The 22023-nt window shown below is 33.3% G+C and overlaps 12 protein-coding genes across 12 annotated transcripts in view; 6 read left to right on the top strand and 6 right to left on the bottom strand.

Moving 5' to 3' along the window:
* Positions 1-55: 55 nt before the first annotated feature.
* Positions 56-1561, top strand: DFA_07042 (uncharacterized protein; the record flags this gene model as incomplete). Its single annotated transcript, XM_004366860.1, has 4 exons — positions 56-89; positions 347-438; positions 465-510; positions 1545-1561. 4 exons carry the CDS (start codon positions 56-58, stop codon positions 1559-1561), a joined length of 189 nt encoding a protein of 62 aa, XP_004366917.1.
* Positions 1562-2134: 573 nt separating this feature from the next.
* On the bottom strand, positions 2135-4821 carry DFA_07041 (uncharacterized protein; the record flags this gene model as incomplete). The annotated part of the gene is made up of 5 exons (XM_004366859.1): positions 2135-2165; positions 2796-3670; positions 3751-4558; positions 4642-4685; positions 4801-4821. 5 exons carry the CDS (start codon positions 4819-4821, stop codon positions 2135-2137), a joined length of 1779 nt encoding a protein of 592 aa, XP_004366916.1.
* Positions 4822-5311: 490 nt separating this feature from the next.
* Positions 5312-6007, top strand: DFA_07040 (uncharacterized protein; the record flags this gene model as incomplete). The annotated part of the gene is made up of 3 exons (XM_004366858.1): positions 5312-5663; positions 5754-5810; positions 5859-6007. The coding sequence occupies 3 exons, from the start codon at positions 5312-5314 to the stop codon at positions 6005-6007; spliced, it is 558 nt and encodes a 185-aa protein (XP_004366915.1).
* Positions 6008-6162: 155 nt separating this feature from the next.
* DFA_07039 (uncharacterized protein) lies at positions 6163-6518 on the bottom strand (the record flags this gene model as incomplete). The annotated part of the gene is made up of 2 exons (XM_004366857.1): positions 6163-6277; positions 6454-6518. The coding sequence occupies 2 exons, from the start codon at positions 6516-6518 to the stop codon at positions 6163-6165; spliced, it is 180 nt and encodes a 59-aa protein (XP_004366914.1).
* Positions 6519-6662: 144 nt separating this feature from the next.
* Positions 6663-8547, top strand: DFA_07038 (Cyclophilin; the record flags this gene model as incomplete). Its single annotated transcript, XM_004366856.1, has 4 exons — positions 6663-6711; positions 6833-7178; positions 7265-7404; positions 7478-8547. 4 exons carry the CDS (start codon positions 6663-6665, stop codon positions 8545-8547), a joined length of 1605 nt encoding a protein of 534 aa, XP_004366913.1.
* Positions 8548-8732: 185 nt separating this feature from the next.
* Positions 8733-11733, bottom strand: DFA_07037 (uncharacterized protein; the record flags this gene model as incomplete). Its single annotated transcript, XM_004366855.1, has 5 exons — positions 8733-8786; positions 8890-9147; positions 9225-9704; positions 9822-10316; positions 10390-11733. 5 exons carry the CDS (start codon positions 11731-11733, stop codon positions 8733-8735), a joined length of 2631 nt encoding a protein of 876 aa, XP_004366912.1.
* Positions 11734-11923: 190 nt separating this feature from the next.
* Positions 11924-14771, bottom strand: modA (alpha-glucosidase II; the record flags this gene model as incomplete). The annotated part of the gene is made up of 2 exons (XM_004366854.1): positions 11924-13910; positions 13978-14771. 2 exons carry the CDS (start codon positions 14769-14771, stop codon positions 11924-11926), a joined length of 2781 nt encoding a protein of 926 aa, XP_004366911.1.
* Positions 14772-15252: 481 nt separating this feature from the next.
* DFA_07035 (uncharacterized protein) lies at positions 15253-16457 on the top strand (the record flags this gene model as incomplete). Its single annotated transcript, XM_004366853.1, has 3 exons — positions 15253-15552; positions 15626-15684; positions 15923-16457. 3 exons carry the CDS (start codon positions 15253-15255, stop codon positions 16455-16457), a joined length of 894 nt encoding a protein of 297 aa, XP_004366910.1.
* Positions 16458-17869: 1412 nt separating this feature from the next.
* Positions 17870-19932, top strand: DFA_07034 (GATA-binding transcription factor; the record flags this gene model as incomplete). Its single annotated transcript, XM_004366852.1, has 2 exons — positions 17870-18104; positions 18746-19932. 2 exons carry the CDS (start codon positions 17870-17872, stop codon positions 19930-19932), a joined length of 1422 nt encoding a protein of 473 aa, XP_004366909.1.
* Positions 19933-20515: 583 nt separating this feature from the next.
* DFA_07033 (uncharacterized protein) lies at positions 20516-20899 on the bottom strand (the record flags this gene model as incomplete). The annotated part of the gene is made up of 1 exon (XM_004366851.1): positions 20516-20899. The coding sequence occupies one exon, from the start codon at positions 20897-20899 to the stop codon at positions 20516-20518; it is 384 nt and encodes a 127-aa protein (XP_004366908.1).
* Positions 20900-20986: 87 nt separating this feature from the next.
* On the bottom strand, positions 20987-21335 carry DFA_07032 (uncharacterized protein; the record flags this gene model as incomplete). Its single annotated transcript, XM_004366850.1, has 2 exons — positions 20987-21085; positions 21315-21335. The coding sequence occupies 2 exons, from the start codon at positions 21333-21335 to the stop codon at positions 20987-20989; spliced, it is 120 nt and encodes a 39-aa protein (XP_004366907.1).
* A 293-nt stretch (positions 21336-21628) lies between these two features.
* DFA_07030 (uncharacterized protein) overlaps positions 21629-22023 on the top strand; it is a gene marked incomplete at both ends in the record, with an annotated part of 3430 nt that continues 3035 nt past the window's right edge. The window contains one exon of the mRNA XM_004366849.1: positions 21629-21685. Within this exon, the coding sequence (XP_004366906.1) occupies positions 21629-21685 (57 nt within the window). The remainder of the gene's footprint in view (positions 21686-22023) is intronic.

Raw genomic sequence — 22023 nt, 5'->3', positions numbered from 1 at the left:
GGAATCAAAGGGGTGGATTAATATAAAGTTTTTTAAAACTTTTATAAATGGTACCATGATATCGGAAGATTATGTACATAATCAACAAAGTATAGAGATCAATCTTTTTTTTAAACCAAAAAAAACAAAAAAAAAAGTGAAGTACAAATTAAATATAATATAATAAATATACACAATGGGTGATGAAAAGCTTTTGGCTAGCTAGTTTGATAGATATCTATCAAATGGAAATATTATAATAGGGAGGATAGTAAGTTGGGTGAATGGATGATAGATGGAGTGGATGGAACAAGATAAATAAAAGATATAAATTGTTGAAAATGCAATTATACACAATATTAAATAGATGCACTTTTTGAGTGCAATATGCATAGCACTCTCGTCAATGCTACAGCTGCTGCTTTGTTTTGCTGTGCTTGTTTCCTTCCTTCCTCTTTGGTTTGGTTGGTTTTCTTTTTTTGTAGGTTAAATCGAAATCAACAACAAGCAAAGCTAAGAAGGATGAACAAAGTAGTTTGAGTAGAGGATGTTGTTGTTGTTGTTTGATTGTTTGACTACCCTTCAATATCATTTTGTGCTTCTCAATTGTTTGAAAATCAACCTCCTACTACTACAACAACAACAACAACAACGAGATGAGATGGCAATATTATGTTTAAACAGTGTGTGTGTATATGTGTGGGGTAGGGTGTGTCTTCTTTATATGTACATATAATATTATTTTTTCCTTCTCAGTCAGTCCAGTTTAGTGTGTGGGTGTGAGTGAACTGCAACGGTATTGTCATGTCACCCAAACCCTTGGATATCTAACTATCTTGTTGTCTGTCTGTACCCTGTCCCTACTGTTGGGTATGTGTCTTTGACTATTGATGATGTTTCCAATACTGCTCTGTTTGCTGATTGATTGTTTGATTGTTTGATTGATTGATTGTTTGATTGTTTGTTTGATTGATTTGATTGATGTGTAGTATAAAAATAATATTAAGGAAGATGTGATGATAGGATAGATGAACGATGATGATGAAAAAGTTTAAACAAAAAGGAAAGGAGGTGAAGGGGGTAACATAAATATGTGTATGTGTGTGAGTGTTGTTAATTAATTAACAACAACACACACTGTTTAAACCGCAAATCCAGTCGGGGTACCAGTAATAGATCCTTAAAAAAGACACTTCTTTTGGTTGATTGAAACCCCCAAATCACCGTCATTGTTGTGTGAAAATGGAATAGAATAGAAAAGAGGGGAGAGCAGAGAGTGGAAGAGGTATTGTATAATATCTTTGTTTATCATACCCTTTTCAGTTGATTAATTAATTTCAATCACATATAAATGATCTTTGATCTATGCTCTATAGTAGTTGAGTGTTTAGTTGAGTTTGACTGATTGACTAATTGACGGTATTCCCAACAACAACAACAATTTAATCCCCTTTTGATCAAGCAGTTAGTGTTTTGTTCAACAATACACTGTGTTGTTGGAAGGGATGTGTGTTTGTGTGTTGTTGGCTAGCCGAGCGATCCTGGTTATTATTATTATTATTAAGGTAGACAGGATGGATGAATGCTTTGTTATCTGATAGACTAGTAAAAAGTATACAACAACTGTTGTATTGTTGTATTGTGTGGTATTTTGTTTGTTTGGTGTTGTTAGATAATAATAATAATGAATGAAACAGTGTGGGACAGAGCATCGTGTGGTGGGAAAAAATTAAAAATCAAATCCAACGATGGTGGATGTGGGTGTGCAGACACAACAGAACCGTCAATTAATTAATATCTGTTTTTCAGCAGAGCTGCTGCCCTGCCCATAAAACATTAGATATTCATAAAAGTGGTTCGCGATCATGACAACGTTTTGTAGATCGAACATTAAAAAGATAGATCTCATTCCCCTATGTGTACTTTGAGAACAACAGAGTAAAAGTGACAAAGTAGAGAGAGAGAGATAATATAGATGTAATAAAAGGGGGGCTTTGAATAATTATTGTTACTTTTTGAATAATTATTGTTATTTTTTTTTTAAAACACACACAAAAATAGGGGGGGGTGAAGGCTCATGAGCCTAAAGATAGTCTTTGCCCGAGATTGATCATCTGATTGATTATTTTTTGTCGACGGATACAAATAATAGTTTTTAAAAGATAAATACTAACCTTTTTTTTAAACTAATAATAATAATAAGTTGATTGTTGTGTTGTTGATGGTACTGCTAATACTAATACTACAAAGGAAAGGAGGGATGACTCTTTTTTCTGATTACTTGGTTAATTGGTTAATTGGTTGCTACTAAGGAAGGGGATGAAGAGGATGATGAAGATGAGAGGGTCACTGTTTCAAGAGGAAAGGTACAGCACAAAACCTTTAAATAAAATGGGTATTTGGGTGATATATAATAGTAGTAGTTAACTATAGTACTATCAACTCTAACTCTATCTGTCTGTTACTTGTTTTTAAAAAAGGTATAATATGATTGTTTTTTTGTATGATATTATTACACGGTACTACGTCGTTGTTTAATAAATGGATGGGGTTGTTGAGGGTACCAACAACAAAACAGTAGAAAAAAACAGAGGTTGTTGTGACAAAAAACTAAAAAAAACATTTTTCGCTCGAATTTCGTTTGCACTGGGACAATGAAAATCCAAAATATCCAAGATGAGAGTTTTTTAACTCCGTTCGTTTTCAACGTGTGTTTATTGTGTAACAATGTTTGGTGGCCTCAGGGCACTGGGGGTGTCTTGAGGATAAGTCTGACTGTTTTTTTTTGACACAATGCACGTTTCCGACCTTTTTACAACTCATTTGCAGCAATGGGTTCTACAACCAAAGGGAGTCTGTTGTTGTGATTGACATCATTTTCGTCATTGTCATTATTATTATTATGATGAACGTTAATATCAGTATTTGGGGTTGTTGTATCGTTATTGCCAAGATTATCAACTTCGTCGTCGTCGTTAATATTATTATCTTCTGCAACAACAGGTTCTACAGGTTGTTCAACAACTTCTGCTACTGGTGCTACTACAGCTGCTGCTGGTTGAGGTGGAGGTACATAATGAGGTACCATTGACATTATTAAAATTGTAAAGAATTGGGAGACCTCAAACCATAGTCCACCTTGTTGTTGTTGTTGTTGTTGCCCAGTAACTGCGGCAGCAGGATTATTATTATTTTGTTGATTTTGTTGATTTTCACCATTTTGAGGAATAGGAGGAGGAGGAGTTTGGGGTCTAATTTGAGGTCTAGCAGATGATAGTCTACTAATTATAAAATAGAGAACGATTATTCCTAAAATGGTCGCAATACGTTCAAGTGATCCAACTCGAACAAGAAGATAAAACAGTATAAGTTTTAAGGCATTATTAAATACAAATGCAATAATGGTTGCTGCATCGATTCTTCTTCTTCTTCTTATTGGTTGTGCGACAGCTGGTGCTGCACCATTTGCAGGTTGTTGTTGTGCTGCTGCTACTGGTCTTTGATGTATAACATTCGCACCCAATCCAGGTGCAAAATTATCTTGAATGATTGCTGGATCGCCATTAATATTATTTTGATTATTTGATATTTGTAATTGCATTGTTTGAATTTGAGTTTGCATTTGAAACATCATTTGTAATAATGCAGTGTTAAAATGTTGATCTTGTTGTATATTATTATTATTCATTGACTATATAAATAGAATAAATTGATTTTAGGTTATTATTAAATAAAAATACAAAGCAAGAGATAACAACTAACTTTACTTACATTAATATATGGTGAATACCAAGATTGAGGAGATGGTCCATAGAAAGAGAATGGATATGGTTGTTGTTGTTGTTTGTTATTATTATTATTATTTAATCCAATATTATTGTTATTATTATTATTATTATTATTATTATTAGTATTATTATTATTATTATTGATTGGAGAGAATATATTCTGGTTTTGTTGAGGAGGAGATAAAAAGTTAAATGTAGCAGGAAGAGTATTTGTCGTAGGGATAGGTACAATGACATTTGGTAATCTTGATGAAGTAAATGAGGTTGATGTGACTGATGGAGCTGGTGGAGGAAGCATAGAAGAAGAAGATGATGAAGAAGAAGAAGGAGCAGGAGGAGGTGTTGAAGCTCTTGATAATGTCATTGGTGATATTCCATTGGTAGTTTCATTACTATTATTATTATTATTGTTATTTTGATTATTTTGACGATTAAAATTATTTACAAGAGTTTCAGGATACTCTGTTGGTTTGAATAATGGTGTATTGCAAACGGAATTGGAGACAGACATGGAGAATGGTTTTCGAATGACCAAATGTATGATCTGTGGAAGTTCAGCGTCTCTTTGTTTAAAGACTTCTTTGAGTTGTTGGTTGTTTTCAAGACATCTGCCCGAAAAGATGAGCTTCTGTGTCGATGGTTCAGGATGCGTGACATACTCTTCCTGTAACTTCTTTTTAAGTGCCATCACATCGTCTTTTGGCATCATTGTCATTGACAATGGTACATCTTCACCAAACACTACAACCTTTATGTTGATTGGTGTATCGCTATCTGTAGTCGACATATTTCTTAAAGTATATTATATATATATATGTGTAGAATAAATAAATATAGTAGTTGTAGTTGAAGTGAAGTTGTTGTGATGTTGTACAACTCTATATCTTTAGTGTGAGTAGTAGAAGTAGTAGTGTGTCTCTTAAAAATACAAATAAATAATATAAATAAATTAATGTTGTGGGGAGGTTCAAAAAATGAAATAAAACTTTCATCTTCTGTCTTTTTTTTTGGTGACGGTGCAGCTGCAACTTGCTGGATGAATTTCAAAAGACATTTTATTATTAAATATTTAAATACAATGTATTTAATTTAATTTAATCACATACTAGTATTTCAAAGATCTTGATGTAGATGAGGATTTTTAAATAAATTAATAATCTATTATTATTATTATTATTATTAATGGAGACCGAGACGATTCTTTCAATATCAATAAAAATATTTATATTTTATTATTAAAATTAAATTTGTCACACATAAACATGTTTGTAGGAATGTTTGTAGAGGGTTCATCTTCTTTTTATATTTGGTGAATGTTTTAACAAAGATTAAAAAGAAACTAGGAATACTTTATTTTTTATCAAATCTGACTTTTAGACACTAATTATTAAAAAAATCTTGAACGATACGGGACGGGGACGAAATTGAAAAACTTGTTTCGTTTGAATCATTATTATTCATTTTAGATTTATCTATATCTATTGTACAACCTACATTTATTTATTTATTTACTTACTTTATTATTACTATTACAATTATAAAAGATGATCAGCAATCAAGATATTAAAAACATTTGTATTTTTTGTGGATCTAGAACAGGTACAGACCCATTGTTTGTAACAAAGACTGAACAACTCGGACAAGAGATGGCCAAGCGTGGCTACGGTCTTGTCTATGGTGGTGGAAACGTCGGTTTGATGGGTGCCATCTCACACGCCGTCTTTAACGGTGGTGCTTCCGTCAAGGGTATCATTCCCCACGCTCTCTCACAACGTGAAGTGTCTGGTGTCACTGTAGGCGAAGTAGAGTTTGTCGAAGATATGCATACTAGAAAGAATCTCATGTATAAGTTGTCTAATGCTTTTATCGCTCTTCCAGGTGGTTTTGGTACTTTTGGTAAGTGACGAGAACAATCAAACAATCAAAATATAATTGTTTTCAATCAGTCAGACTAATACTAATATTTATTTATTTATTTTGGTTTAGATGAATTATTCGAATGTTTAACATGGATTCAACTTGGTATTCATGCCAAGCCAGTTGGTATTTTAAATATTAATGGATACTATGACCACTTAAAATTGTTTTTAGAGGATGCCTCAAAGAAGGGATTCATCGACGAAAGATTTGTCACTAGCATTGTATTCTCTGACGATCCAGTTGATTTATTAAATAGAATTGAAACTGCTGCTCCAGTTAAATCTGTTTTAGATTGGCATGATGTTGTACCAAAGCCATAAAAACAAAAAAATAGAATATAATAATAGTATATATATATATCGACCGATTGATATAAATAAAATATTAACATATTACAACGAATAGATGATAGTTGGATTGATTTATTCAATTATTATTAATTTATATTATTATTATTTAATATTTATTTATTTATTTATGGTGAGCCAATCATATTGAATACAATTCCCAAAATTTGGATACCAACTCCAAATGCATTCATAAAACCAGTCATTCCTCTTGTAGAAGAGGTTGATCTCAATGCAACAGTACTATTAAAATTGGAATCACCTAGATGGTTTGATCCAAATGTTACAATATGATTTCCTTGTTTAATCGATGAGGAAACATTTCCAATATTTGAAATAATTTCTTTGATGAAAAAAAGAAAAAGAGAATATTAATATTTTTAAATAAATATTATCTTTTGATTCATACCAATAATTACCAAAATTTATGATGATAATGATGATGAAGTTTTAAATTTAATACAATACAATATAATATTAACATTGAATATTAGACTTTTATTATACTTTATGAATTTACCAAAAATTAGTATATAAAAAAAAAAGTTTTTTAGAGGAAGCAATACGAATGAGAGATGGTGTGAACTTAATTGGTCATTTTGGATTGTTCATTTAAAGAATCAAAAGAATGGTAAACCCAAGAACTTTCTTTGATATAGAAATCGATGGAAAAGCGAGTATGTTATCATTCATTTCTTCATTATGATCATTTAATCAATCTGTTACTAATCTATTTGTTTGTTTGTTCAAACCTACTTCTTCTTCATCATCATCACTATCTCTTTTCTTCTTCTTTAGTTGGTAGAGTAATATTTGAATTATATGCAGATGTAGTACCAAAGACAGCAGAGAACTTTAGAGCATTGTGTACTGGAGAGAAGGGGTTGTCTGAAAAGACTAACCTTAGATTGCATTATAAAGGATCACCATTTCATAGAATCATCAAAGACTTTATGGTACAAGGTGGTGACTTTGGTAACAAGAATGGTACTGGTGGTGAATCAATCTACGGTAGACGATTCGAAGATGAGAACTTTAAATATAAACATACTGAACCATACCTATTGAGTATGGCCAATGCCGGTCCAAACACAAATGGTTCACAATTCTTTATAACAACTGTACCAACTCCTCATTTAGATGGGTATGTAAAACAAACAAACAAACAAGATAAAGTAATAAGAATAATAATAATGAACACTAATATATTCATCTATCTATATACTTTAGTAAACATGTTGTATTTGGTAAAGTGATTAGTGGAAAACAAGTATTGGATATTTTAAATACTGTCCTAGTCGATCAAAATGATAAACCATATGCCGAAGTAAAGATTGGTCATTGTGGAGAATTGGTTTTAAAGAAATCAAGTAATTATAATTACCCATCACATATATAACATAATGTATCGTTAATTCTAATCAATCAAATTAATTTTGTTAGTTGTTGAACCTAAAAAATCAAAAGATGTATCTTCATCATCATCTGATAGTGATAGCGATAGTGATTCTTCTTCTTCATCAGATTCAGAAGAGGAAAGAAAGAAAAGAAAGGAGAAAAGAAAGGAAAGAGAAAGAAAAAGAAGAGAGAAAAAGGATAAAAAGAGAAAGAAAAAGAAATCAAGAGATAGTGACGATTCGACAGGCAGCAGTAGTAGTGATTCTGAAGATGATAGAAAGAAAAAGAAATCAAGAGGAAGAGAAAAGGAAAGAAGTGGTGACAAGAGGAACGACGGTAAAAGAGATCGTTCAAGAAGTCCATCAGTCGATAAGCTAAGAGATAGATATATTCCTAAAACTACTGAAGTACTAACTTTTACACCTGGAGGAGGCAATGGCGTAATTGGTGAGGGTAAAACATTCAAAGGAAGAGGTGCTGTCAAATATAATCCAAATAGAGAAGGTGGAAACTATAGTAGAGATAGAGAAAGTTATAGAGATAGAGATAGAGATGGTGGACATTATAGAGATAGAGATAATTATAATAGGGATAGAGACAGAGATGGTGGAAATTATCGAGACAGAGATGGTCGAGGAGAAAGAGATAGAGATCATTATGGAGGAGGTTATAATAATAGAGATAGACGTGATAATAGAGATGATCGTGATCGTCACCATCATAACGATGATAACAACAACTCAAGAAGGAAATACCAAGACAATGAAGAAAAAGAAGGAGAAAAAAAACAAGTTCAACATCAAGAGGAAAAAATATCAATATCAAGAGATAAAAGAAATTATTCAGAGGTTGACTATAGTAGTAGTAGTTCAACAAATGCTTCTACCTTTACTCCATCCACTTCGACCACTACCACGACAACCTCTACAAACATATCAAGGGATGATCTAAGTGATTTGGAGGATGGAGAAACCCCTGTTGATATGGATACTCGTAAACCAAGCAGAAATAGTAGCTCAACCATCACTTTTAATAGTAGTGGCGGCAACGAAGGTGGAAGATTCGATAGAAGAAGAAGAGAAAAGAGTGACGATGAAGAAAGCGATAGTGATTGAAATAATAAATAATAATCAACAACAACATTTTCTATTTATTTCAACATGTCATCGAAATCTACTCGTCAAAGTTGACGAATCCATAATAGATCTATCTTGACCTCCACCACTAGTTATGGTTAATGTATTTTCTGGATGATAAATTGGTATTGGTCCATTTATATTATTATTATTATTATTATTGTTTAAAGTGGTTGTTGTAGTAGATGTACTAATTGCAGGCAAACAACATATGACATCTGATACAATTGATAATAATGGATATGATACGGATAATATATATTTTAATGGGTAATAAACTAATGATGATGACCCTTGATAATGATTATTATTATTATTTACATTATTTATATTTTGATTATTAAATACATCAAGATTAATTGAATGATTTAATTGATTTGTTAATAACCATTGAATGATTTGAATTCTACCATTTCTTGACGCATAATATACAGGGGTATTTCCAAATCCATCCAACATTGAAACATCGGCACCATTGATCACCAACAATTGTATCAATTCCAAATTCTCTGCTCCACAAATATCTCTATCCATATTCATTGCCAAATGTAATGCTGTTTGTCCTTGATTATTAATTACCTAAATTTTAATAATATTAACATGAATCAGTCTTAAATCAATTATAGAATATTGTTATATTTTAAAAACAAACATACATTTATATCTGATACATATTTCAATAATAATTTTACAACTTGATTATGATGATTTTGAGATGCTAAATGTAAACATGTCATTCCATCTTGATCATCCTGATCAACTCTATTAATCAATTCCTTTATACAAGTACAATATCTATTTTGACCATTATTTGAAGAATCTGCTTGATCTATCAACACCAATTGTGCATTATTGTTGGTATGATGACATCTAGATGTACAATATAGATTTAATATATCGTATACCGAATCTATATCACCTAAACTTGAAGCAATCATCAACCTTTTAAATTGAAATTGAATTTCATCCTTGTCTTCTTCCTTTTGCATTTTCTCTATTTTCTCTAAATGTAAATAAATAAAATTGATTGATAACTGAGAGAGATGGAAAACAAAAATAGACACTCTTCTAGTAAACGCGTGGAAAATACGGTCGTTCAAACCACTGACGTTAAATAAAATTTTAATCACCACATTCTTTAAAAAAACAAGGAACAACTCTGTGTACACCACCACTATCAACTGGAATATTTGTGACAATACAACAAATATTTATTTATTTCCATCCATGTTTTTTTTTGAATTAATTTAAACATTTGAAATTGCCAAAGTTACAAAATCACTAGTATAGGATTGAACCTTTAAAAATGATGATGCATTTGATAGATGTAATAGGAATTTAATAAAATCAATGGTTGATAGATTTTGGAATTTGAAAATGTCTACCAAGGCCTTGTTGAAAGGTTCCATAGCAAGTTTAAATTCAGTTGGAGCTAGTTCCTTGTCAAAATAGGTCTCTCTTACCAAGACATCTGTTTGATAGGGTATGGAGTGTTCAACGGTCAGACTTATAAGCTTTTTAGTCGAGACGACAAAAATCACCAAGTAGTCAACTGGTTGACCAGGAGGATGTATCACAAATTGACAACGAACTCTTTTTGGATTTCCATATCCAGATAAAGATCCACCACCGCTACCGCTACTACTAGACTTGAATGTTGAATTCTTTAAACCAATATATCTAATTAAATTATTACTCCATAAATTCATATAAATTTCTTTCATTTCTTTACTTGCATTATTTTCATTCTAATTTAAATATTTAAAAGAAAAGAAAAAGTTAATATTTAATTATTTGTTTCTTTTTTCTTTTTTTTCTTACCAATAATAACCAAGTATTTAATTTACAATTAAAATCCAATAAATATTTATAAAGTGATGGTTGAACAGGAGAAAATGATAAGTTGGATGGAGATGGCTGATTGTTAAAAGAATCCTTATCATCTTGTTGTTGTTTTAATCTTGGAATATTTTTTGAACAATTATAAAAGTTGTGATCTCTAAAGATGGCTTGATCATATTGACCGATGATCTCGAGTAGTTGCCAACTTGGAATATCGATAAATGATGCAGCTTGATCGATATCACGTCTGGACAATTTGGCAAGAAGAAAGTTACCATATCTTATCTTGTAGTAGGTGTCGTCATCTTGGTTATCCTTGAAATCCTCCTGAGAGGTGTTGTGGTACCGACCCTCTAGGACTGTGAGACATGTCACTGGATGACTACGATTAAACACATCGAGCAGGTTGAATTGAAGATACACATTTAGGATATTGTGTTTATCTGGAATCAAAGTGTTTTGATGAGGTGCATCTTGAAAACAACAAGAACAGAAGCCATAGTGAATGAGAAACGCCAAGAATTCATAACTATAATTCATCTCTAGGAATCGGAGTGACAATAACGTTTGTGGTGGTTGTTGACGTTGATGAGGGTTATGAATGACTAGTCGTACACGAGTTGACATACTAGATGGATTCTTTGTAGACATTGTATCTTTTGGTTGGTAGACACCATCGATTGTACCAGATGTAGTAAATGAATAGAAATCATGTTCCAACATGACCAATCCTTTTACCTCTGTTGATTGTTGTAGAGATTTAATCGTCTTTTGATTACCCTCTATAAATCTTGGAGTAAATAGTATTGTCTTGATTGGTACAATCACTTTTGATTCTACCAATGGATAGTAGAATTGAGTATTTAAAGCATCAATAATAATAGATGATCTTTGACTTTGAAGTCTATAGAAATCTAATAATATATTATTATTATTATTATTATCTCCTCCACCTTGAACCATCATCATCATTTCATTATATTCTTTTGAAGAATTTAATAATTTGATAAATAATAATCTTGATTGATATCTTGATCCAAAAAGATTGATATAAAGTTGTTTAAAGTAGCCATCTTTAAATCCACATGATACATCATCTTGAATTGTAAATTTAATATTTACTCTTGGGAATGATAATGATAATGATGATGACTCTTCTTGTTCTTCCTGATCATCTTGTTTCAATTCATTCAAGATATAGATTAACCATTGATGATTAGAGTTTAGTGAATGATACCACTGTTTAGAAACTAATTTTAAATTTGCATGATCTATTATATTAATGTATTTATGTATATTCCTTGTTATATAAATATTAAACATCTAACCTATATATATAAATATATATATCTCTTTAATCTATGTTTATCAATAATAATAATAAATCTTTGACGTGAACGATCAAAAACCTTTGGTTACTGAGGAGGAAATTAATTGGAATAATATCTCCTTTTCTTTTTTTTTTTTTTGTTTATATATATATATTCTTCTTCTTTTATTATTAATTTCTTTTTTAGTTTAATTTAATTGACCAATCATTTTTAATTTGAAGATCTGGTTTTCTAATTGTTAATCTTTCAAGATCCTTTTCATATTCAAAGGTTAATGGTTGATTGTTTACTGTGATGGAGGAAGGTTTTTGTTTGAGACCAACAATGACGATACGTTCGATGGTGTTGTTTGGTTGGTAGGTTGAACGTGGTGCGAGGTTGGTGTTGGTCAATTGGTTGGCGGCAAACTCAAATTGACGATAGCTGTAATCACCCTTTTGATAGTTGAATGATGACTCATCGTCAGTGTAGAGTGTACCCGATGCCTTTTGGTCGTCGGACAAGGCGATACGGAGTGTGTAGGGGTCAGCCTTCATCTGAGGGGATGAACGACGTTGACGTTCCTTGCGGGGTACGATAGAACCACCCTTTTGGTAGACTGGCATCTTGTCGAGTGGAGTATCAACTTGCACGCCAGCTTCAGATGCGAAATATTTCTTGTCAGAGTCAATGTCAAACCAAGTTTGCTTGTTTTCAGTGCCTGGCAAGACGACCTTGACCGAGGATTGGCCAGCTTGGGTGACGGGACGAACAAGGAGTGATGAACCGACCATAAACTCATTGTCTACGGCAAAGAGTGATTGTTGGGTGGGGAACTCGACCCATAGTGGACGCATGACGGGTAAACCGGTGAGACTGTTCTCGTGGAAGAGTGTGTACCAGAGAGGTAGATATGTGTAACGCTTGACGATGGCATCGCGGATGGCCGAGGTGTATGGCTCGCCAAACAACCAGGGTTCACGACGCTTGGCATCGAGATGAGCGTGACCTCGGAAGAAGGGCTGGAACGCACCCGCTTGGAACCATCTAGTCATGAGCTCACCATCGGGGTTACCAAAGAAACCGCCAACGTCGGCACCTGTAAACGAGAGACCGGCAACGGCGAGTGACAAGAGCATTGGCTGTGCCGACTCGAGATGACTCCATTGACCGGCATTATCACCGGTCCAAATGGCACCGATACGTTGTGTACCGGCAAAGAATGCACGTGACAGTACAAACGGACGGTCGTTCTTGTCTGCGTTACGCTCAATGATACCTTGGGTGGTAGCCATATGATAGTAGTATCCGTAGAGATTGTGGACGTCACGATGCTCAACACCGCCGCCGTGAAGGGCGTCCTTGTGCATCGATACTTCTGGACCGTTGAATACGGATGGTTCATTCATATCGTTCCAAATGTACAACGAGTTGGTCGATCCTTGGTACTTGTCGTATGCAAACTGTTGTGCCCACCAGTCACGCACCTCCTTGTTGGTAAAGTCCAAATAGCTCGACGAACCAGGCCAGCACCAACCTTCATAGTCGTTGCCATCCTTGTTCTTGACATAGTAGCCCTTGGAGGTGGCCTCGCTGTGGATGTAGTAATTAGAGTCACGCTTGATGTGTGGATCGACAATCGTCACCATCTTGCGCTTCTTGTCGGCCAGACGACGCTGCATCTCTTCTGGTGTGGGGAAGTTGGACTTGTCCCAGGTAAAGTATCGCTTGCCGTCAGTGTGCTCGATATCCAACCACAAGACATCGTATGGAATGCTATTGTCGTCGAATCCCTGGTCGACAGCCTTGACATCGGCCTCGTCACGGTAATTCCAACGACATTGGTGGTATGCCAACGCAAAGAGTTGGGGCAACGCAGTGGTACCTGTCAACACGGCATACTGCTTGTAAAACTCGGCAACCGAGGGACCGACCAAAAAGAACACGTCCATCACACCAGTCTCACTGATCCAGTGGGTGTCCTTGGTTGGTTGTCCATCTTCATACTTGCCGTCAGAAATATCAATAAATGTCTCTGCTGCATTCAACCATAATACACCAACAGTCTTTTGTTGATCGTGTGAAATCATAAATGGAATTGAACCATACAATGCTGTTGTCTTGTCCAATTCAAATTCAAATACATCTAAATTATATAATCTATATGGTCCTTCATTTATATTTTCTCCTCTTTAAAAACAAATAAATAAAAGAAGTAAATATAAATGTTTTTTTTTTATCTATTTTTTCTACATACTTTGTTGATCTTAAAGAAAGAGCAGTCGAATGCTCTGGAATACCATAAACATTGGTTGTACCAATAAAACTAATATCTAAACCAATAGACATTGGACCATGTGGTTTAGAGTCATGATGTTCTTTGAATTTTTCTTCCCAAGTACCATCTTCAACTATTGTTGTTGTTGTTGGTTGTTCTACTTGTTGTTCGATTTGTTCAACTTGATCAACTCCTTCAATTGAAGGGTTTTGCATTGGATTTGGATTTGGGATTGGTTGAGGAGGAAGTGGACGAGTACGCATATGTTCAAAGTTGAAGAGGTTTTTAGAGTTTGCAACAATTGCTAGACGACCGTCGACAAAGACATCGAGACGGATGGGAGAGAGGTATAGACGGGCCTTTGCATTGACACCAAATGCCAAATCGACGTATTGGCCAAGTTGCTTGTCAGTGTGGATTTGTTTGATGGACGATGCGCTGAATGGCTCGTACTCGATCGTCTCTAATAGGACGTCTTGTACTTGGTATCTCTTTTTGTTGGGCAATGGGTTCTTTTCATTGACACGCATACGTACAATGTTTGAACCCTTGACGGCCATAATCTCGAGACGCAAGACGTGCTCGGGGTAGAGATCGACTGTCGACTGGTCGACAACGTCACCCTGTACAATACCGGCGGCTGTGACAGTCAACGTGCCGTCCACCACTCTGTATTTGTGTGCTGCAGTGTCGAGGTTTCTATTACGACGACAGAATGACAAGTCATTACATGTCTTGAACTTGCTAGCATCTACTGCTTGGGCTACTTCCATCATATTGATTGATATAATACATATAATAAATAATGATACAAATATTATATAATTAGAATAACTAGAAGAAGAAGAACCAATCAAACTCTTCAACTTTGAAGAGGAGGAGGAGGTCATCTTTCAAGTTTTTTTTTTTAAATTAAATAGAAGAAATGAGCTCTTCACAAAGATGACAATGCAAGAGGACAACAAGACAACTAAAAAAAAAAAAAATTAAAAATAAAAAAAAAATGATTCGATTCGATTTTTGATATTATTTTGTAGTTTACTAATAATAGTTATAATAAAAATAAAATATGTAGTTGGTTTAAGTGTTTGTTTGTTAGTACTAATGAATGATTTATATTTTATATATAAAAATAAAACTTTTTTCAATAAATAAAAATATTTTATTACCTTTTTTGGGAAGAAGGGATAAACAAGAAGCTATGATGATCGATCCTTTTGTCATTTTTATTTTTATCATAAATAAAACTAGAAAATGAATAAACAAGTAGATAATATAAGTATTAGTAGTAACATTAGTAATAATAGTAATATTAGTAGTAATGATATTATATCAATAGAATCATTAGTAAAGAAATATAATAATGAATGTTCAATTGATAAGATTCATTTAGCTTATCAGGTCTATGTAGATCTCAAGATTGTAAAGAAATGGTTTGATTTGAATTTTCAAGTTTTTCATCTACCCTTTGACCAAAATAAAGATATAAACAATAGTAATAGTAATAGTAAAAAAGATAATATATTAATTTTAAAAGGAACAGATTTAGAAAATGTAAATATACCACCCGATACCTAAAGAAATCTTAATTGTCTTTTTTATAACACTCTTTTCTTTTTTTTTGTAGAAAAAAGATAAACATATTATATTACCATTTTTAATAACAGAGAATTGGAGCTTTGAAAAGTAAGAAATATTTATTACATTCATCCTTTACCTCGACAAATTTCTATTTTTGGATAATAGTCTTTGGTCGGAAATTTGTTTATCGTCTAGAACGTTTCCCAATCCATCATCTCACAAAAAAAAAAAACGATGATCGTCTTATTTGAAAGACTTTGTTCACCTCTCGATGACTCTACCGATCACTCTTTGGCTGCTAATCGATTCTTTTTTATCTAATTTTTTTATAATATTTATCTAGATTTGACTCAATAGTACAATCTTTTCATAAACCAAAAGACACTCGCAGTGGTGATGGTGGGGATAAAAGCTCCCAATTGCACACATCGATCAGTAACAATAGTTTTTCGTGCTCCTATTTGCCTCTTTCTTTTGTGACGGCCTTGATGACTACAGGAGCTGCACTAGTTCCGTTCACAAACTCGCTTACCAATAATATCAATCAAGAAAAAGAAGCCCGCAAAGGGCCAGCTCCACACAAACCAAAATCAATAGCCACCACTGAATACCACCACCAAGACACCATCACTAGTACTGTTGTTGTCGACAACAACAACTCAACGACCAGTGCAGCTGGTACACTGATACCACCCCCTGCTGCTGCTGGAATGCAAGACAAAGGTTTAACCTTTTCATTTTCAAACACTACAAACTCTGACTTTTCTTCGTTCAACCCGTCGACAACAACGACAACGACGACAAAAAACATAATTATGATGTGCATATTGGATCAAGACTCGTCTTTATCTTACTATAAAATATCAGATTGCTTCTAAGCAATCTCCTTTTGCAATTCAATTTGACGACATTTTGTGGGTGTTGGTTACCAAGCCTAAACCCTTTGCGCTTGATGTCTCGAGACCGACGCCCCCCCAACCTTTAGGGTGGTGCAAACATCCTCAACTTTTCGGTTACCACCACCCCCCGACAAAAGAATTTTGGTTTTTTTTTTTTTTTTCTCGACGATTTTCGTGACAAACCCGGGACCCGCCCCTCCCTGACTCACATTGAGTCGACCCAGATATTCTTTTAAAAACCCACCCTCTTGTACCAATTTTGTCCTACAAAGAGATTAGGGAGAGACTTTGGCCCCCTTTTAATTGGTGTGGCCCAAGTGAGCAATGGCTTTTACGTACTTAATGAGTGTTGTCTCTCAAATGGAATCCCTTGTCGCGTCAGGGCGATTTATTACTTTTTTGATTAAGATTCAATTTTCGACTTTACATCTTGTTTTGAAACGTTTGAAAACAACAGTACATAGACAAACATAGCAAGTTCCTCCTCAACACAACATAGACTATGAACGAGAATTGAGTTTAATCACCATTTGGGAACCAATTCCACTCAACAAACAACAAAACTTTATTTAAAAGAGAGAGACAGAAAGAAAGAAAGAAAGAAAGAGAGATAGAAACAAACAAAAAGACATTGAAAAGACAAATCAGTTTTCTTTGTTCAATCTACTTTTTGTCGTCAAACGACCTAGGTCTTCTCCGCACTTTTGACCATCCTCACTTTTTTTATCTTTTATATCTTTGATCTTGCCAAGATCATCATCAACTGACGACGAGCGATTTCAACAAAAAAAAAAACAAAAAGTCTGTGGAACTTGGGTCAAGGTTGACAAGATTTTGAACATCCATCCATTACCAACGATTCAACAAACCGCAAACAACAAATACAATATAATATTTCACTGCATCTCAAAGAGGAGGGATTTCCAAATACCAGATTAAAAAAAAAAATCAACAACCAACCATATTTTCAACAAGTTTCAACCTTTGACAAAGACACTGACATCATTATCATTATTTAGATCGTATTAGATAAAAGAAAAAAAAAAAAAAAAGAGTTAATTCGAGAGATATTGTTATCAACATTTTTTTTTTTTCTCAAACCATCACACAAAGCTCAACTCAACACCTTTGATGTAGACACCACCCCCAACCACATCTTTTTAATTCTTTACACCTTTTTGTTTTTGAACATCAACTACTAGTCAACAATTTATATAATCAATCAAATTAAAGAGAGAGAGAGGACTTTTTTTCATTTAAACCTTTTCATTATTCAATAGCAACTCGATCAAATTTGTAAAAAAAAGTAAAAAAAGATAAGGCTTAAGAGATAGAGAGATTGGGAGAGAGAAAGAGAAGACAAGTATAGAGTAGATAAAACACAAAGTATTATGGAGATGAAAGAGTCCCTTTCTAAAGAAGGGATTTCCAACAGTGACAATAGAATTAAAAACTTAGACCCTACTTCTTTATCATTTTCTCCATTCTCGACCACCTCTTCAGATCTACCAATTTTACCAATCTCAACTCTTTCACAAACAAGTCATCATATTGCTAGTTCCAATGAAACTGGTCTTACTCTTGGTGCAAATGTCTTGTCATGTCTAAAAAAGGTAAGAAGAACAAGTATATACACCTTTAAAACAATGTGGTCATCATCATTCTCTCATCGCAATAATAATACTCATGAAAAAGTTCACCTCCAAATTTGATGGGCGTGGAGATCCAAAATTGGATTTTTTTTTTTTTACCTCTCAACTCAACTCAACTTTTTCCAAAATATAACTAATGTACATTTATTTAATCAATTTTTTTAGATTAAACTATCCAGCGAGGATATTTATATAGGAATATCATCAATATTGGATAGAATACCAACTGGAAGCTGTTCCAGTGATATATTTTCAATTCTATCTGAAATCAAACAAATACAACAACAACAACCTATAAACTTTTATGATTTGTTTGAATTATCTTTTATCTTGTTGTTATTGATAGAGTTTATAACTAAAAATTTAAATCAACAACAATCTCCATTACAACAATTGATTGATAAAATTCAAATCGATAAAAGTCAACCATCAATTACTTTTTTCAAAATATGCCAATACTAGTAAATCAGATGACCCAAACGATTGAAATAATAATAATAATAGGTCACATGAATTATTAAATCAACTATTGATATTAACCTCAACAATTGACATTTCAACACTTTGTTCAAAAATCCAATCTAATTCCAATATATCGATCACAAAGTTCAATAGTTCCAACATCATTTATTGTTGGTAAAAATGAACCTCTTCCAGATCCAACTTTAAATCAACCAAATATTAAATATAATAATGTTCAACCAATTCTTATTCCAACAAGTATATTGGAGAATAAATCATCAAATCCAATTTCCCCTACATCCTCTAAAATCCAACATCATCAACAACAAGACCAACATCAACAACAAGATAATAGTCCAATTAATGATGATTATGAAGATGAAAATTCTGATCCAGGTGGATATCAACAAGGTAATTCCTCACCAACTCCTTTGATTTCCTCTTCTTCTTCTTCTTTTGCAATGACATCTACAACATCTACAAGTCCAACATCTGGGAATCTCGTTCAACAACCAAATGATGGAAATGTAAAGAAAAAGAGAAGACCAAGAGCACCAGCTCCCGTTTTGGATATTTTAATGTGTCGTGCTTGTGGTGAAACTAGAACATCTCAATGGAGAAGAGGTCCTGATGGCTGTAAATCTCTTTGTAATGCTTGTGGTATTAGATATGCAAACATTGTAAACAAGGAAAAGATTATGGTAACTGAACCAAAAGATAATTCAATCAATTGTATATTGAATGATTCCAAACCTTTCAACAATGACAATATGGATGAAGATATGTTTTTTTCAATTGCTCCTACGACTATTTTAAACTCTCCTCCTGATCCTACCACTACAACCAAACAAACTATGGATCCAACAACTACTACATCTATTAAATTTTCAGGATCAAGACCACCATCTCCTACAAGTATGGCAAATTTTAAATCAACCCGAATTCAAAATAATAATAATTTCAAACCACAACAACCAACTAATATTCAAAATCCACTGCCACCATTTATTAATAATAATAATAATAATCTTCAACAACCACAACAAAATTTAAAAAGAAAACAAGGTTCATCATCATCGACTATAGTAAAAAATATTTTTTCTCAATCCAACAACAACAACAATTCATCTTCAATTTCACCTCACTTTTCACAACAAAAAGTTTTAAAATCAAGTCATGATTCATCTCTGGATATGGAAAACATCAACAACAATATTAATAATAATAATAATAATAATAATTTTCAACAATCGAAATCATTGGATGCATTATCATCAATAGCATTAAATGAGGCATCATCCTTTCAATCTAATATTAATAATATTAATAATAATCATTAAAAACAAACTACTCACACACACAATCAAACACGTATTTACTTAAAGTAATGTATAGCTTGGATCTTGATTAATCCTATGGTAGAAATAATAATAATAATAATAACAATAATAAAAAGATCATTTAAAATAGATAGATAGATAGGTAATTAATTACTTGTTTTTTATTGTGATTTATTTAATCAATAATTAATCATTAATTAATTATTTTGATCTTGTAAAAAAATTTGACAGACAATTTGATGATGGATCAAATTCCAGTATTATTATTGTTAATAGTATATTGTTGCTATTCTTTTTGTTTTTGTCTGTCTGTATGTTTTGTTTGCGTAGACATGTCTACCCATTCAACAACAACAACAACAAAGTTTAAAAATTCTTTTTTCTTTTTATTATTGTTGTTGTATGTGACTATTACTATTATTATTATTAATTAATATTATTATTTGTTTATTTGTTTTGTTTGAATTATTTCCCAAGTTGTATATTATAAAGTTTCAATTCCCCGCACGTGATGTTGTTTTGTTTTGTTTTGTTATTAACTATTTCTATCTATCTATCAATACTACTATTACTACTATTAATATTATTGATTATCAATATCCATATGAGCTTTACTATTTACATTTTTGTCAGTATTATTGTATTCGATAATATTACTGCGATCTTCAGTCGTAATGTTATTATTGGTAGTGGTAGTAGTCGATGTATCTGATGATGATGATTCAATGTTGCCAGATGCGTTTGCAGCTGCTTCAGCCTCTTCCTTTTCTTTTTGTAACCTTATATATACATCGGCTTCTTCGTATAATCTGTCGATCCATGCTTGTATGCCCTTTTCACTCCAGTATCGTTCACGTTGGTATCGCAATTGTCGAAGCGACGCCTCGGTAAGAGGTCTATCTGGTGTTGAAGCTTGACCGCCGCCGCCGCTGCTACTAGTAGTTGTATTTGATGTTAACTTGAACATTCTATATATATATGTATATTATCTATATTATATCTATGTATCTATGTATCTATATTGACCAAAAGAGGAAAGGAAGAGAGGATCTATCTATGATGATGATGATGATGATGATGATGATGATGATGATGATGATGATGATGATGATGATGATGATGATGATGAAGATGTTGTTGTTTTGTTGAGGTTCTACTACTTTTTGTTTGCTGTATGATTCTTTTCTTCGTTTGCTTTTGATGAATCGACTAAACACAGAGAAAATGTTCTTTCTTTTTTGTTGTGTTTATGTTTGTTAAAATAGGTAGAGACAACAACAAAAATTTAAATAATTTAAAATTTTTCACACCCTCTTGAACTTGTGGAGTGTGACACAATATTATTTACTTTTATATATTTTTTCAAAACATTGCTTTCATACAAAAGCATACAAATATTTCATGTCTTTTTATCTCTTTCTATGTTTTAATATTTTATTATCAAATGTATGTTTTATTATCTCTGCACAAAACTGAACCAACTTAATGTTAATGTTTTTTTTTCTTTTTTTTTCTATAGACCACGCCAGAACCCTTTGTCTATAGGAGTGGCCATCGACGGTCCAGTTCCTCTCATTTCTTGGTGTTCCTTTTATTCAACAAGGATGAAAATACTGACCACATTGTTGAATGATTGATAATTGGCCCAACTCTCAAAAGTTTGGGTTGTCTCTGTATTCGTGTTTTGATGGAATCCATGGCGACAGATTCAACATCGACATCAACACCATCAAGAAGAAATTTAATGTCTGATGCAAGAAATGGAAAGGAAGGAAGGGAGGGAGAGGAGGAATGGAGAGGAAAAAATGGAAAGGAAGGAAGGGAGGGAGAGGAGGGAAAGGGGAAAGGGGAAAGGGGAAAGGGGGGAAAGAGGGGAAAGAGGGGAAAGGAGGGAAAGGGGAAAGAGGGGAAAGAGGGGAAAGAGGGGAAAGGAAGGGAGGAGGGGAGGAGGAATGGAGGAGGAATGGAGGAGGAATGGAGGAATGGAGGAGGAGGAATGGAGGAGGAATGGAGGAGGAGGAATGGAGAGGAATGGAGGAGGAGGGGAGGGGAAAGAGGGGAAAGGAAAGGAGGGAAAGGAGGGAAAGGAGG

The sequence above is a fragment of the Cavenderia fasciculata genome (assembly GCF_000203815.1).
Source record: "Cavenderia fasciculata unplaced genomic scaffold Scf_ET2XIPL01CNAVH-3, whole genome shotgun sequence".
NCBI lineage: Eukaryota > Evosea > Eumycetozoa > Acytosteliales > Cavenderiaceae > Cavenderia > Cavenderia fasciculata.
This window is presented reverse-complemented; position numbering and strand designations above follow the sequence as displayed.